Source organism: Gymnoscopelus microlampas, assembly GCF_963454915.1.
Source record: "Gymnoscopelus microlampas genome assembly, chromosome: 9".
NCBI lineage: Eukaryota > Metazoa > Chordata > Actinopteri > Myctophiformes > Myctophidae > Gymnoscopelus > Gymnoscopelus microlampas.
In genome coordinates, this window is record NC_139946.1 from 11,716,574 (window position 1) to 11,734,430 (window position 17,857).

Consider the following 17,857-nt stretch of genomic DNA (forward strand, 5'->3'; position numbering starts at 1 on the left):
TAGAAGATCTACAAGCTGGCGGTGTGTCACGGCTCGACGGCTTTGTGAGCTTGTCGATCCGGTGTTTCCGGTGTGCGCGACACCCACGCACGACTAAGAATAAATCTTGCGTCTACGTCTCTAAAGTAAATCTATATTTATGCCCAGTTATCCCAAAGGTATTCATGTTATGGAAACATGATGATATTCGTAAGTATTGCAATCTGCTCCGAGAGACGGAAAACTGTTGACTTACCCTCTGCAATGATTACTCCATGAAAGAGCAAACCATATGCAACAGGGGGTATTTATTATGCTAATTATACAATTATACAATTCAAATCAACAAGGAGTGTTGGACCCATATTTGAGAGTGCAGTCATTACCAGGACTGTCTCTCATTGGAGCAAGAAATAAGCATTCAAAACAGACGCTTTCATCTTAACTGATTCAATGACACATTTAGATTCAAAGACAAAATGTCTGTAAGAATGTGCTGTTCTTTCAAATATGAATAAGGAATTTGAATATGAAAAGGGCAGCTCTTTGAAAGGTCATCTGAAATATCCGTGAAAATGTCCTATTACACATCCTAGGCCTTTGAATACACCGTATATTACCAATAGATTTTTAAAAATGTAAAAAGTACTAAATATCCAATCACTTTCCTAGAACATGATGTACTCAATACGTCTCTTAACCCTTTAAGACCTGAGGCCGCTTCTAAGAATTTTCTAAATCCTAACAGTTTTTTGAAAAAAAATCAAAAAAATATTTTTTCACGATTTTTCAAAAATAGCAGATCTACAAGCTCGTAGCGCGGCACTCGGTGCCGCGCTACGAGCTTGTATATCTGATATTTTTGAATAGCAAAAGAAATCTAAAGTGACACAGATGCGTTCCAGGTATTAATGGGTTAAAGCCGAAGAGAAGAAATTGCAAGGCTAGTGAAATTCAGATGAGCTATTTAGGTACTACCCCAATGAAAGCTCTCGGAAGGTGCATTTTTATAGTATAACTTATCATATATCTAAACCCTCTGATCTCTATGGTAAAATCTTTTCCCGTTTGTTTTCAAGCTAACCCTCGCTATTGTCAAGAGACTGTCACTGAACAACGTAAAGACGAAATGGAAAAGCCAACCAGCCAACCGGCTATAGCAAACCAGTTAGCCAGTCAGTAAAGTCAGTCAGTCAGTCAGTCCGTATTCTCATTCAGGCGTGGTGCACCCCCGAGCCCGCCGGTTGGTCTCAACCACTATGTCAAACAGCTCATTAGGTTCAGCAATGGCATTAGTCACCACGGAATTGTCCTGCTATCATGTTTCTGACCCCAATATAAACCCACTTCCATCAATGACATAACCACGCTATAGCTATTCAATGGACATCCTGTGGCCTTTGCGTGGGCCTATGTGTGCATTGGCATGTGTAAGTGTTTATGTGTGTGTGTGTGTGTGTGTGGGGGGGGCGGGGTGAATGTATGTGTTTGGTATAATGTGTACGTGTGTGTGTGTGTGCGTGTGTGCGTGCGTGTGCGTGTGTGTGTGTGTGTGTGTGTGTGTGTGTGTATGTGTGTGCGTGTGCGTGTGTGTGCGTGTGCGTGCGTGCGTGCGTGCGTGCGCGCGCATTCAATCAATGTAGGTCAGGGCCTTGCAACATGACATCAGAGTGACTTTGATTACACACTTCTTGCTTGTGTGATCGACCTAACAAAGCATCCTTGACACTACATGTTCCCCACCCACCCCCCCCCTATTCCCCAGTGGGATCCACATCTCTCTCCTCCACTCCCTCGGTCTCACTCACTCTCTCTCTCTCTCTCTCTCTCTCTCTCTCTCGGTCTCCCCCTCGTAGCCCCTCCCAGTTCTATTTCCGTGTTTTAGTATTTGTTCCGTATATATAGTGCTCAGGCAACCGCACCTGCTGAACATTATTTTCAAAAAGCATCATCATGCATCATTGTAAAAGATACATGCTCCTAATCAACTGAACCATCTGGCAAACGGCTCATGCACCATCAAGCTTAAATGCTTTGCATCTGTTGATCAAATGGATGTTGCATTGTTTTCAGAGTAACACCCTTAACCTCTGGGCCTCTTTGTTGCGTTGCGTCTCTCGCTGTCACATGCAAGCACACAAGCTTTTTTTATGTTGTTTTCTGCGGTGCAGCGGCGGGGGGGGGGCGGTTGCAGAGGTTATACTGATAATTAAAATAAGAGGTTAATGCCACACATTTACCTCCAAATCAGGCGGCGGGGGAGGGAGGGGGATGGGGATCTCAAAGTGCTACCAGTGCTTTGTGTAAAGGCAGAGCCCATGTAGGGTGATTTAGAGAGGTGGGCGTCTGCGAACACATCCACGGGCAGCTGGGCTCATTTTTTGGAGGGAAAAAAGGGGGCATTAACTCCCTCCGCCATTTATGTCCTCTGTATATCTGACATGGTTGACAAAATTTCAGAATAGATTCTCAGCCAACGCATTGTGTGTCAAACTATAATTTGGCGTGATGTGACAACTTTATGCATAAATTAAACGTCTTTTCGATTGGCAGAAGAAAGGCGATGAGTGCCTCCAGACCATGACAGCAGCTTCTGATACTATATGGCACGTTATTCAGGGCAAGGAGTCCCACCTTCGCTGAGTGGCTTATAGAGTCTCTCAGCCTACTTAAACAGAGATCCTCCGCCAGTAATGCTATGCACTTCTTCAATGAACTCTAAATAAGTCATGTCCACAAGTACGGGGCGAGGGAAATAAGCTGCATATCGCCGCTGTAGGGTAGATACCAATACTTTTGTACTTTTACTTAAGCAAATTTTGAATTCCGGACTTTTACTCGAAACAGAGTACTTCTACATTGCAGTATTGATACTTTTACTTAAGTAAAACATGTGAGTACGTTTTCCACCACTGTTGAAAAGTAACGTTTTTTTTTCCTAACATACGAGGTTCCCGCCCGACAATCGCCGATCCGCTATAGTAACTCCACAGCTAGAGCACGGCCGCATGCCTGCTGTTGGCAGCCAGCTGCACATAAATGAACGAGCGGGAAGGGAAAAAAACATTTCATATTTTATTGTGGTCGTTGGAAATTCAGAAGAAGCCGTCGTGCTTTCTCACAAGGATTAATAATGTATCACATTCAATAATAAAAGGTTATCAGTCGCCCGTAGCTTACACAGAGGCGTGTCGAAAGGTACGCGTGCCCTATATTTCAACGTAGCCACACACGCACGCACACACACACACGCTCAAACACATGAACTTCTCGGTTCCACAGGCGAATTCATTAGGGCACCAGGCATCGGAGATTGATACGCCATTGATTGCAACGCATCCATACAAAACCTGTTTTGTTTATGAATCTAATGGATCAGTCCTCCCCTCGCCACGTGTTACTGCCAGGACCTTTTGGTAAAGGTTAGGCTTCAATAGAATGTCTGACATGATTCAATACTATTACCTTAGATTACAGCATTGATTTTGCAGTTGGGTTGGGCAACAGTTCAAAAGAGATATATATGTATTCTCTCTGTACATAAAGCAAGACTCAGAGGATAGTGTACACACACACACGTGCGCGCACGTCCACACACACACACACACACACACACACACACACACACACACACACACACACACACACACACACACACACACACACACACACACACACACACACACACACGCACACACGCACACACGCACACACACACACACACACACACACGGTTCTGTGCATTTTGGTTACACCATCTTTCATCATCACTGTTGTTGTTGCAAAGCACAGGTATGCATACCGAACAAGGGCCTACACTACACACACCCACACAATGTCACACTCTATCAAATCCCCCCAAAAAAGGGGAGACTTCTTAGCTAAGCTCAGCTCCACTTTTAATCACTGCCTCTGATTGATTATGCCCGCACAAAAGTGCACGCTTTGCACTAAAACCATCACTGTAAATATTTGACAAATGGCCTCTCCTCTCTAGGAATATTGCCTGACTTTGGGAATTAGCGCGCGGACGCATACAGCATGTGTTTATATTGGCATGTTCCGTCACGTTAGAAGGGAAGCGTTTGGCTGTGTTACGCTTTCAGGTCAGCTCAATGGACGTCTAGTTAGTGACCTCCAGAGCAGTGGTTCTCAAAGTGGGGTCCGGGGACCCCCAGGGGTCCTGAGGGCAGGGTTCCAGGGGGTCCCCGGCAGAAGTAGTTGACTCATTGAGTGCCAGAATTAATTAAGTCAGCCAGTGCCAGCGTTTTTGAACATTTTTACGCTTTAACCTTTCAAGAGCCACAGAATATTTTGTTCGAGGACGATCGACACACCGAGCAAAAGTAGTTAAGCATCACAAAAGTTTTAACCACTTTATCCATTTATATATTGGCTATTCAAAAATAGTAGATCTACAAGCTCGCGGCACGAAGTGACGCGCTGCGAGCTTGTAGATCTGCTATTTTTGAAAATCTTCGAAAATGTTTGGTACATTTTTAATCATTTTGCATTTTTTAAACATAAATCTTCTTTTCTGGGGGTCCCTGGCACAAAACCTTTTCAGACTGGGGTCCACGGCCAAATGCAATATTCATTTGGGGTCCTTGGCGTGAAAGAGTTTGACAACCAGCTACTCTAGAGTGTGTGGTCCGTCGCATACTGTAAATCTATTCTGTATCTTTCCTGAAACTACACACAGCACGTTCCTGAGAATTAACTTAAAGTCATACTGTGTAACTTGTTCAATAAAACAAGTTATTTTTTTATATTATCTTTTACTGGTACATTCTTCACGATAACCACTCCACATGAAGGGGTTTTTCCTCCTTTCTTCTCTAAACACTATTAAACATAATTTCTATTCATGAGTATATTCCTGAGACACTTGCACCAGACATGTACTGGAAATGTATTTATTTATACATACATTTTAAAGTGAATAAATACTGTAAAGTCACTGCACCGCGCCTTATCTGTTAATAACAAAATCTGGACATTCCATGTAACCGCATGATTACAGCCCTTTTTGTGCCGAATGAGGAGAATATGTATTTATTTATTTATGTATTTATGCTTATGAAGATAATTTCGACTATAGATATAGTATTTCTATTCAACAGGGAACCAGGCCACAGAGCAGACAGCAATTGATGAAACACAACTGCAAGTAAGACATTGCGGCAAGACGTCGGACTTCATGGATGATTACGGGTGATAAAACAAAACAAGAAAGAAACTATTTAACATAAGTGCAACAATGACAGCTCTCTCACACACTCATTGGCTAAAAGTTACCAAAGTCATCACCCCGGAAAAAACAACAACTCAATACCCGCTATGTTGACAAAGTAGGTGAGCAGAACACAACAAAGACTCGGTTACTGTATTATTTATTTCAGCGCAGGCTTTTGTCGACTGGAGAATCTTGGATGTTTCCTGCATCTCAAGGAAAATGAAGTATTGCTGAATCAGCAAATGTTATGCGCGCGAAGGGGTAGACATCTCAAAGTCCTTCCCCTTCTCCTCTGTAATGCATCTGCATAGCATGATGGCAGCGTTTGTTATGGAAAACACAACCAAATGCATGCAGATCATGCTCGGGCGCTTCAAAGCACAAGGTCAGAATACAAAAGGGGGGGAAATTAGCGCCCGCGCCCGTACCGGCAAACCTACTGTAGTTATTGATACTCCCTATTCTCTTTTATCACCCTAAAATAGTTCCCTGCATGCACATAAACAACATAAACATGCAAATCCCATTCAATGTATTTCTTCACTCTCTCTTCTCATCGCGTCGCTTTCTCTCTTTCTCTCTCCCCAGCGGAATAATTTTGGATTATCAGAAGACAGGCACTAAATCTGCTATTTCTTTTGGCCTTGGTTCAGCTTGTGTTCTCTCACACCCTCCACACACACGTGCGCACACACACACATATACGTACTGTACACATACAGACCAACATAGACCAACAAACACACACACACACACACACACACACACGCACGCGCGCACACACACACACACACACACACACACACATTATCATAAAAAACAAAAACACACTCTTCATGAATCCCTCCTTTTCGCACGCACGCACGCACGCACTCACGCACTCACTCACTCACTCACTCACTCACTCACACACTCACACACTCACACACTCACACACTCACACACTCACACACTCACACACTCACACACTCACACTCACACTCACACTCACACACACACACACACACACACACACACACACACAGAGACTCTGCAGGTACATGCACTATACAGACAGAGAAACAGACACATTCAAGGGGCACACTGTAAAACTCCTGAGCGTTAATTCAAGTGTACAAACGGAACCAAAAGGGTCCACATTATACTTCTTAAATCAGGGGTCTTCAACGTTTTCAGGCCAAAGACCCCTTAGCTGAGAGAGAGATGAAGCAGGGACCCCCTCTATATTGTATACAATTGTGTTTCAGTTATACTTTTGCTGCTTTTTTCCCCCTCTACACCTATAATTCTTTGCCAAAAATAGCCGATCTACAAGCTCACAACGCCTCGCAGCGCGAGGCGTTGTGAGCTTGTAGATCTGCTTTTGTAGATCTGCTTTTTTTTTGGCTAAAGTTCTCATCAGAAAAGGGGATGCTAGGGTTCAAGTAATTAATGTAAAAAAAAAATCATATCACACAAAGATTTGGCGGACCCCTGTAGTAACTCTGAGGACCCTCTAGGGGTCCCGGACCCCCTGTTGAAGACCCCTGTCTTAAATGAACACTTAGGATTTTTTTTTTACAGTGTGCATGAATAATCAAAAAGAGAATGAAAGCGATCGAGTGCTCACCCAGGGCTTGATGAAACTCACCCGACACCGGGGTCATCGGGGTGGGTGGGAGGCCGTTGATGTTGAGCGCCCCCATCTGGTGGATCTGCGTGGTGGGGAAGGCCACGCTGGGCGTCAGGTAACCCCCGTGGCTTGCCGCCATGATGGCTGCCTGCTGCTGCATGAGCTGAAGAAGATGGACACGGGAGAGGTGGGGTGGGAGGTGGTGGAGGTGGTGGAGGGGTGGAGGAGGGGTTGGTGTGAAGGGAAAGAGTTGGAGATGGCCGGATGAAAAGAACGAGAGAGAGAGAGAGAGAGAGAGAGGAGGGGGGGGGCAGATAGTAATGGAAAATAGTTAAGGTGAGAGGAAGTCAGACGGAGGCGAAAGAGAAGAAGTGAGAAAGGGTAAGAATAGAGGGTACGTGAGGTGGATTGATGGTGCACGGATGGAATGTACAGAGAAAGTGGAGAGTAATAAAAGAAAGACAAGAAAAGAAGAGAAGCTTGTCAACCTATGTTTAGTGAATCTGTCACCCGCTGCAGTTACATTTTAATAGCTGTCTGTCGGGCCCATCCAAATCAAGGCATTGACATGTGCACATTAGGCTTGATTTATTATAGCATGGTGGTGCGCTCCTCCGGTGCTGAAAATAGCCGATCTGCAATCTGGCAAAACGCGGCGCATTGCAACGCGGTGTGAGCTTATATATCGGCTATAATATCTTCCGGCATGGGACACACACCGGCGTGCAACGAAGTATAAATCAGGCTTTTTAGTATCTTTAGTTGTTGACGAAAAACAGCCAAAGTTTTGCAGCAGAAGATGCATTATTTTTCCTTTCCAATTGTGAAACTTCAGCATGTTTTGGTTGTGCACACTGACGTCTCTCAACCTCTGCTCTGGCCTCTCCTCTACCAGCCGCTGTTTGGTTTCATTTGTCATCCTTGTCACTAGTATAGCCTGACACTCATCCACAGTTTACACTTTTGCTGTTTCTTTTCCTTTCAGACTAAAACCAAACCACCTTACCCTTAGCTGGCTTTCAGCGATACTTTCAGCTTTTTTTTTATTTTATTTTTTTACAAAATGAATCAGATATTGGCTCTTCTCTAACAGACCATACAATCTTTACCGCTGAACAAAAGGTCTCACTTTACCTTCATTGAGTTCACCAAACAGATTTCTTTCTGTAAAAAGATTTAGCCTATAGAATTTCAATCTGGGCATCTCTTAACCCATTAAGACCGGAGTCACTTTTAGATTTCTTTTGGCTATTGAAAAATAGCAGATATACAAGCTACGAGCTTGTAGATCTGCTATTTTTCGAAGTATCGTGAAACATGTGTGCACATTTTTCAGAGCGAACATTTTGAACTAAAATCTTTGCTTCTGGGGGGTCCCTGGAACAACATATTTTGGGATGGGGGTCTGCTGCCAAACATCATTTTGGGGGTCCATGACATGAAACAGTTTGATAACCACTATAGCAACATAAGTTTTTTCAAAAAACTGTTAGGATTTATAAGACATTTGTAGAATCCCCCAGAAGCAAAGATTTGAGTTACAAAACTTCGCTTTGAAATATATATATTCAAAGATTTGCAAAATGTTCACGATTTTTCAAAAAATAGCAGATCTACAAGCTCAAAACGTGGCGTGAAGCGGCTCATTTTGAGCTTGGGGAACAGCTTCTTTTGATGCTATTGAATTTGAATCCTGAAAAGTAACCGTTTTGTACATAATGAGGTTTGGGTTTCCACCATACAAAGACGACATTATAATGGAAGTCAATTTAGTAGGGATGTAAATACACTGATATTATCAGAATCTTTATAGGAAGTGACCGCACACACACCACTGTCTAAAACATTACACAATGGACTTACTTTGAACGCTTCATGCCTTTATAGTACCATGTGCTTTATCAGTGCATTGTTCTAATAATACTGATTAAGGACTGGCTCTGTTTGTATCACTTAACGGACGATTTCAGCTATTTTCAACCTATCTTTATTCTTCATATAATTGGTCCTCACTAATGCTCATGATAAAATGGTAGGCTACCATATTATAATGAGCATTAGTGAGGACCAATTATATGAAGATGAAATGGCTGAAGTCGTACGTTAATGTATCTTACCAGAGGGTGAACTGTGCTTTCTGTGGTCAAATGACCCACTCAATGGACATGCTATTAACACATTATCTATTGTTAGCTATTAATGCCTTTTTTTCTGATTCAAATGTCAAACTTCATGTCTAGTTTGTCTTAGTTTGTCTAAATGACATTAGCAATTGACAAGCTCATTGCAGATTTCTTAACCACTTACACCCTCTATACCAGTGGGTTCTCAAAGTGGGGTCTGCGGACACACAGGGGGGTAACCCATATTTTATATTTTAATTAATTGCATTTTTGCGTGTTGACTATTAAACAATAGCTGATATAAAAGCTCACAGCTCGTCACTTACAGTAGTGCTGCACTGCAGCTTGTACATCTGGGGGTCCTTAGTGCAAAACATTTTCAGATGGGGGATCCGCGGCCAAACACATATACATTTGGGGGTCCATGGCACGCAAAAGTTTAAGAACCACTGCACAACACAGGCTGTCTATGAGGTCTACTTCCAAGAGGTGTGTGGAGCACCTGACAATGTAGCCATGCAGGGGACCCCAGCTGATCTCAATCACCTTGATTGACTGTCAGACCTTGTCAAGCTGTACCAAGTGGTCATGGAAGAGAGAGGGGAGTTGGTATAAGTGTGTGTGCGTGTGCATGTGCGTGTGCTCGTGTCTGTGTGTGTGTGTGTGTGTGTGTGTGTTTTTCTTTTCTTTTGGATTTTGATTGGTATTCAGTTTATTATGCATTTGATTTAATCTGTACTAGGCAATAGGCATCTGTATTGTGTGTATGTAAATATTAGTGCAGTTACATTGTAAATGTATGTTCTAAAGCAGGGATTGTTTCCCAAACCATGTACTGTATGTAGGTCAAGACCCAAAAGAGAGTCTCCCCGGGACCCAAACTAGCTCACAAACTTGACATACCCTGAACCAAGCTATACTCAGAACCGCGGTTAGAACAGTGAAGCTGCCGCCTGGTGGTTAAGTCTGGGATTGCAAGACTCGCTTTTATCCAAAGCGCTTTACATAGATTGTGCATTACATTCACCCATTCACACACACATTCATACACCGATGGAGGAGGAAACCAAGGCACCAACTGCTCATCGGGAGCAATTAGGGGTTCAATGTCTTGCTCAAGGACACTTCGACACTAACTCTTCTGGGGGAGCCTGGGATCGAACTGGAAACCTCACGGCTTCCATCCGGCCGTTCTACTGGCCTCTCTACCCCTGAGCCACTCCACTACTACTACTGCGTGTGCTTCTATCGTCTGAAACCCTAGCGCGCCTGAGACAGACACAGATGCACTTGTTTTCTTTATATTGGTAGCCGAGCTATAAATTACATTTCATGTCAGTCTTGTTTTTATTTATTAAAGAAAAGATTTTCTAAAATGTTTGCTGTACACAAAATGTAGGAAACAAAAAAAAACAAAGGGATATTTACTTGTGACCCATAAAGATTGGTCGGCGACCCACAAATGGGTCCCGACCCACTGTTTGGGAAACAGCGTCCTAAAGCCATTGCGTGTCCCTGTACCCTTCACTGTAGTCGTAGTAGAATGTGCCGGTAGAGAGTGTGTACTGTAGGTATATATGCCAGATGGAAAAGCAGTGCAGTGTGTCAGAAAACGGGGGGGTCAGGCTGGCTGTCATCTCAGCTGCTGGAACCTGTTGTTGCCTGTGAGATATTATCCACCAGCCTGCTACATTCTCTGCTACATTGTATCCACCAGCCTGCTACATTCTCTGCTACATTGTGGAACTTTTTTTTTGTAACTAGTAAAACAAAAACAAGAGCTCTGGGAAGAAAAGTAAATTGTGCTCGACTTGATTCTATTTATAACTCAATCCGGCTGTTTTTTTTTTTTCATCTTGTTTGTGAAGGTTCACCAACATAAAAACCTTACAGGAAGAATTAGCTAAATGTTACCTACGGAATGAGATAACGTTCCCTCGTTTAGCAGAGTTAAAATCTCGTTAGCCACTCGCTAAACTGCTGCAAGTATGGGGAAACTAAAGGACATTTTAACCAGGTTGCCAAACCTGGTCTATGCACTCACTAGTCCTGACTTGTTTGCTAGTCGTGACTTTTTCCTCATTGGCTGGTCCTTTAGCCAATGAGGGCTCAATATCCTCTCAGAATATGGGATCTAAAGACGACCCGCAATACTGTGTTTGGCCACTGTATGTATCTCTATGAACTGTGGCGCTGTTCCTCATTTGGCCTTTCAACGTTGCTATGTTTAGTGAGAGAAATAAGCAACCTGGTATAATATTTTTTTTTGCTTGGAGTGGCAAGTGTCAAACGACGCATCAGACAATAAAATTGTGTTTTAAGTGCTGTATAAATAGTTAGTACAATGTTGGACAATTCAAGTTAAGCAGAAAGGCCAGAGAAGAGAAGGACCCGGAGAAATGCTCTCCAAGGCTACCATAGTTAAAGAAAGAAAACGGTGGCTGTTGAACAAACAGCACTATTGATAGCCTACTGTTGTACAAGCTGTTCAATGAGATGAACTGTGACCTCATTAAAGCGTGGACAGCACACGACACTTCCCCAATGTCACGCAGGTGAAGCACATCGTCGCACAACCTCCTATCTCCATATTCTAACTTTTTGTGTTTTTTCGTAAATTAACGCCCTACTTCATCATACTACAGTGTCACACAAAAGCAATCTTGTAGATCTGCTACTTTTGCTATTTTTTAATTTAAATCCTGAAAAGTAACAGTGGAGGTTTCCACCCGAGAGAGACGACAACTGAAGTTGATGAATCTGAGTTTGAGGTTGTTCGCCCTGTCCTTAATCTCTCAAGAACAGATTCAGAGCTGCGCTACTGGATCTGTCGGGAGACCCGTTCAGAACGTGTGAGCGTTGGCCTACAAGTGGGCGTGCCTTCAGATCAGGAAGCAGGCCGCGTGCTTTACCCAATCAAATGTAGTGGGCGGGATTTACATCTGTGCGCTCGCTCCCCACTGGAAAACAAACCCAAACTCATTTAACAATAGCGTCCTCGGAGACGACAAAACCACGGAAAGTTAGTAACATTTTAACTTGTTCTTTCATCATAGAAACAAGTGGGCTTATGACCAAAACGATCCATGTTCTTTGGGAGAAATGGTGTTAGTTTTCTGTGGAGAAATATTGTTAGTGGGAATGAAAACATAGGCGCACCACCGGAAGTGGAGGGCTGAGGGCAGAGACCAAACGCCGGTTTCCAGTCATCGCCGGTCTATTTGATCGCTCCCCCCAGAGTCAAATGCAAAAGTGAAAAACGCTGGGGGCGCTGTTTTTCCTTTTTATTTGACGATGGGTTCCCAGATTGCACATTCCTAAGAGGGGTGGTTCTCCAAAAGTTAAATTCTTTAATCCCATAACTCTAAAGAGTTACACACCGGTAAGGGTCTATTTAGAACCGCCTCAAGGAACCCAGATGGTCCCTGTGCTGGACCCCACTTTGAGAACTACTGCCTGAGAGGAAACATCAATAATATGGAATCTGATGATGGATGGACCACAAGGCTGGGTGGTGGCAATGCTAAGTGTGATGATGGCCTTCAAACACGCATTGACATTCGGAGCATCAACTGCAATTGTACGAGAACTCTCTGCCTAGAAACAATGTTTAGAACACAGACAAAAGCCTCAGCATGTTGCAGCACATCTGTCTTGGAACGTGTTTGACAAGAAAGGATTCTCAAGGAATAGCTAAAAGCAGTCATGAAGGAAATGTAACCCCGTGGAATCATCTGCAGCGCTACAGAACGCTCAGTTAGTCATTCTGTTCTGTTCTGAAAATTACATTTACCTTCCCTTTTGGTCTCCTGATAGCAGTGTTGATTTCGTCGACTAAAACTATGACGAAAAATGTTGGTCGACTACCTTTTTTCACTGACGAAAACTAAATAAAAACGAAATAAAAACTAACCTATGATGACTAAAACTAAGACTAAATATATTGACAATTTTGTCAACAAATAAAAACTAGACTAAAATGTTAGGGAAGGAATAGTGGAGAGGTGATCCAGTAGAACTAAAAGTCAAGTCATTTTATGTTTGGTTGCGCTCGGGTGTCACGCTCTGAAAATAGCCGATCTACAAGCTCACAACGCGTCGCGCTACGACGCATTGTGAGCTTGTAGATCGGCTATTTTCAGCATGCAACCAAGTGTAAAATCAGGCATTACGACGCCATCAAGGCACCGCCAAGATACATTTTAGTCGACTAAATCAACTGTAGATTTAGTCGACTAAGATCTTATGATATTTAGTCAGCTAAAACTAGACTAACAGTAATAGTAAAACATTTCAGATGACTAAAATATGACTAAAACTAAATGGAATTTTATTCAAAAGACTATGACTAAAACAGAATTAAAATGTGCTGTCAAAATCAACACTATCTGATAGGTGTTTTTTCGGGCCAATTTAGAAAGAAACCAGTGTCACACATCTTTTAATGGATGGTGTCAGAGCAGTAGAATGAGAACTTTCCCATGTGTTTTCTAACTTTGGGTGGTACCAGAGATCATGGTCGACAATGATGCTTCCCATGTTGTTTTAGGTTGCAAGCTCTGTCCTACAAACCAACTGTGTGGGTGCTGGCATTTGCGTTCGTCAGATGAAAGCGTTTACAGAAGCCTCGGTCATCATAAAATGTAGGCCTAGGTTTTGTTATGGTGAGTTACTTTGAAATATTGGCTCTGGATGGGCTGGTCGTTGTAGGCTATTTGTTCATGTGACCGACTGCGTGTGTATGTGCTTGTATATACATAATGCCCTGGGGCCTGGTTTCTTTCATATTAAAAGCAGTGCTACACATAATGGCCTGTCATTATGTTACTTATGGTTGATTCATTGCACGGGCATTGCGATTATTTCTGTTTCATTACATACAGGACTAATGGCTGTTATGTAACTATAAAAATAAATATTGATCAGGCAAATATCCCAATAACACAACACAAAAAAAAAACAATCAATCCATGCCTATACATAACACTCAGTCAGTAGACAATCTTACAAAGCGATTGACTTAATGACCCTCCATTACTTTATCAATGTCTACAATTCTCTCTGTTTTTTTTAGCATAAAGTAAGAGCTGAAATTAATTCCCAACAAATACAGCCCACAGTACAGAGTTACGCACATGCACACGCATGCACGCACGCACACACTCGCACATGCATACGCACACGCACACGCACACGCACACGCACACACACACACACACACACACACACACCGTAAAAGAGATAGAGAGAGGCCATTAGAGTTCCTGCACTCAGCTTAAATTCTCCCTCTGCAGAACATATGCTGTATGCCTAATTCAGAAAAAAAATCCATCACTGTACAATGGTTTTTGCAGGTTGTGAACCAGCGGGTTTATCTAGGGAATCAATATTCTTTTGTAGGCTGTAGCTCCCTATCAGGCATGCAGCACTGTGTGGTATGGAAACACAAACACAATTGGACCAAACCTTTCGCCCTGTCTCGATGTCAGTTTAATACCCCATAGCTATGTGTCATTGGAAAATGTAGATGGCCGTGGCCTGAGACTGACTCCGCTGAGCAGAAATCAAACTCCTCTGCCAGTGGCGCTAATGCTAATGACAATATTGTGGAAACGGCGGAGGCACGAGGATGCCACTCTGCCGCGCATTTGCATGGAGAGACCCTGCTAAAGGAAAAGCCAATTATTTTCCCTCAATGCCCCTGTCAGGTAACCTGAAAGCGCTTGTCCTGCCGTGGAACGCGCGCTGCTGGCATCTCATCCATTAGCCAGCCGTGCCTTGCCACCGCTATCTATTAACTCCTTTTGTCATTTGCATAATTTTATCAACGTGACAAATGGGAGCCATCCATTCCCTTCCAAATAAGATGAATTGAGCCGTAGTTGCGAAAGAAAAGCGAGCAAAATGGGAAACTAAACAAAAGCAATGACAGAGAAACAAACAAGAGGGCCCAGAGAGTCACCCTGGCGGAATGGGGGGCTCCACTTCTTTGATGATGCTGTGACTGCCCCCCTATTAAGATGTGAATGAGGCTGGGCTTTGAGATGGAAGGGTCTGATCTACCTCAGTATTACAGAATAAATACACTGTCAGACCAGTCTAGTTTTTTTTGTCCCCTAATCAGAAGCTTGTCAATGCGACTGGGGACTTAGGGCTGCATGGTTCTAATAAGCTTGCTGCCCATTTGCTGGGGGCCTTGTTGTGGCGCCATACACAACAGTATAATCCTTAGTGTTCATATAACTCAGAGGACTGTACACATGGAACCAAATGGACCATTTGGAGTGTACATAATGTACCCTTAAGGGCCCAATTGGTTTGTACACACTTCAGAGTTAAAGTAACGCTGAGGATTTTACTGTGTACAAGCCGCTGGGCCTGGATGGGTTAATAATGGGAGTGAAAGTGAATGCTATATTGTAGCATCTGCAAGTACTAGCTAGTAGCTACACTCTCTCAAATGCATGGCTTGTGGATAATGCAGTTCTTAATGCCAGCCGTCAGATTGTCATGGATAACAACATAGCATTCACTGATGTTTCGTTCCAAATTACAACGCAGCAAATTGGAAACTCAAGCATGTAATTATGTTGGAATAGAGTGGTTAATACAAACCGGCTGTGATAAAATAAAATAAAAAAAGTGGGAAATAAAAAAGAGGACGGTCTGGCAGAGAGAGAGTGCTTCGTCTCGACAGAATCATTTTTATTTTACTTTTCATATGTATATTCTTTATTCTCCCTCTCTTTCCAACTTTCATCCCAACTCAAAAGCCATTTTGGTTCCTTTATTTATGCTCTATCCGGCAGATAGCACGTCTCCTAGCAGACAAAGAGTCGGGTTGAACTCAACAGAGTTCTTCATCATCAGAGTCACAACCTTTTCGTGCCTCCTCTTGAAATGAAAGGCAGAGAGAGAGAGAGAGAGGAGGGGGGCGGGGGGTGGTGGGGGAGATAGAAGCACATAGAAACAAGGGAGAATAAAGCAGAGAGAGGGGTGTTGGGAGATGAAAGCCAGCAAAAGAAAGAAAGTTGCAACCGGGCTCCAGCAGCAGCAGCATCCATTTAGTGTCAGGCATCTGCTTTTTTATTGCAACCTGATGGCATTATTCTCCCCAGGTACCAGCAGGCAATCACCTCTTTATCACATGGCAATTATCTCTGTGGCGCTCTGCTCTGTGACTCGCTGACTCTCTCTCTGCACTGTCACATGTGACCTCTCCTCGCACGCCCCGACCGACCGGCCCAACCACGAAAACGAAAGGGAGAGAGAGACAAGACACAGAGGCAGAGGGAGGGGGAGAGAGAGAGCGAGAGCTAGGAGGTGAGGAATGGAAGAAAGAAGGCATAGTCACAGACAATGGGACAATAAGGCGAGTTCAAAGACTGAACACTGTAGCTCAAGTGCCTCATTTGTAACCTCCTGGCTTGGAGGCTATATTTCCACAGTAAGGTTTTAATAGGTTTTGTTTCATCTCTGATCCCACTTTGCTGTCTGTGGCACGACACGCGCTTGCGTGCGTGCGCGTGCGTGTGCGTGTGTGTGTGTGTGTGCGCGCGCGCGCGCGTGTGTGTGTGTGTGTGTGTGTTTGTAGCATGCAACTGAGAGTGTGTGTGGGCACACGCAAATCATGTGTACAGTATCTCTACGTGTGTGTGTGTGTGTGTGTGTGTGTGTGTGTGTGTGTGTGTGTGTGTGTGTGTGTGTGTGTGTGTGTGTGTGTGTGTGTGCGTGCGTGCATGTCCGCACGTCGCCGGCTTAGCATTTAAACAAGATGGCCAAATGATGCAGTAATCTTTCACTGTAATTTTCCTGAGCTGTGCTGTGCAGCGTTCCAAGAGACCGCTCTCACAGCTCCCGCTCCTCCGCTCTGATCCGAATCCTTCCAACAGGGGGAGATGTTTCCTAATGTGAGCTTTACAGTCATCATCTTCTTCCCTCTCAACCCCTCCCACCCACACACACGCGCACACACACACACACACACACACACACACACAGACACACACACAGACACACACACACAGACACGCACACACACACACACACACACACACACGCGCGTGCGCTGCTGTCAGTATTAGCATCCAACTAAAACCATTTTCTCTCCTCTCATTTATACGTCTCACATTCAGCCTAATGCATCTTTTAGGGAGGGGAGAGCGGGGGCACGGCGCCTGAGGTGCCTTCAAATCTACAACCTCGCTCTGCAGTCCTCTGACACGGCATGTGGTCTCTCTACTCTAACCACCTAGAGACCCGGGCATAAAGCTAAAATGGCTGTCTCTCTCTCTCTCTCAGTGAAGAAGAGGAGGGAAAAGCAAGGGAGGGAGAGAGAGAGAGAGAGAGAGAGAGAGAGAGAGAGATGAGGAGACTTCAGATGATGGAGAAGGAAAGTTGCTCTACATCACGTCTCGTCGTATACAAACACTCTGTGTGTCTTGACAAGACCTAGGCTTAAGTTGGCTATATACACTGTAAAAATCCAGAGTGCTCATTTAAGCGAGGGTGTTGATGGAACCTGTGTGAGGGGTCCATGTGGTCACATTTGTTTATAGGCTCAGAGATAAATGAACGCTCAGGATTGTTGTGTGTGTGTGTGTGTGTGTGTGTGTGTGTATGACTGCGTACGTACACATCCTGGGATTCTTCGGGGAACAATTATCACTTGATTCTAAATGCTGTTATGGAATCTCTCTCTCTCTCTCTCTCTCTGTCTCTTTCCCTCGGCTTGTGTTTGAAATCACCTTTTTGCAAATAGGATGTCTCCTGTCAGAGCGCACCAGTGTCTGTGTCTATCTTGAAAACAGCACATTTCTCATTTTTTGGCGCATGTTGTCAGTGTTGTACTCTCCAATTTGTGTTCGCGCCCCCCCCCCCCTCCCCTCCACCCCCCCCTCCCTCCCT

The 17,857-nt window shown here is 43.9% G+C and overlaps 1 protein-coding gene across 1 annotated transcript in view; it reads right to left on the reverse strand.

The window, feature by feature from the left end:
- The window catches only part of celf5a (cugbp, Elav-like family member 5a), a gene marked incomplete at both ends in the record, with an annotated part of 364,109 nt that overhangs the window by 19,753 nt on the left and 326,499 nt on the right, over positions 1-17,857 (reverse strand). The window contains one exon of the mRNA XM_084066484.1: positions 6,825-6,990. Within this exon, the coding sequence (XP_083922610.1) occupies positions 6,825-6,990 (166 nt within the window). The remainder of the gene's footprint in view (positions 1-6,824; positions 6,991-17,857) is intronic.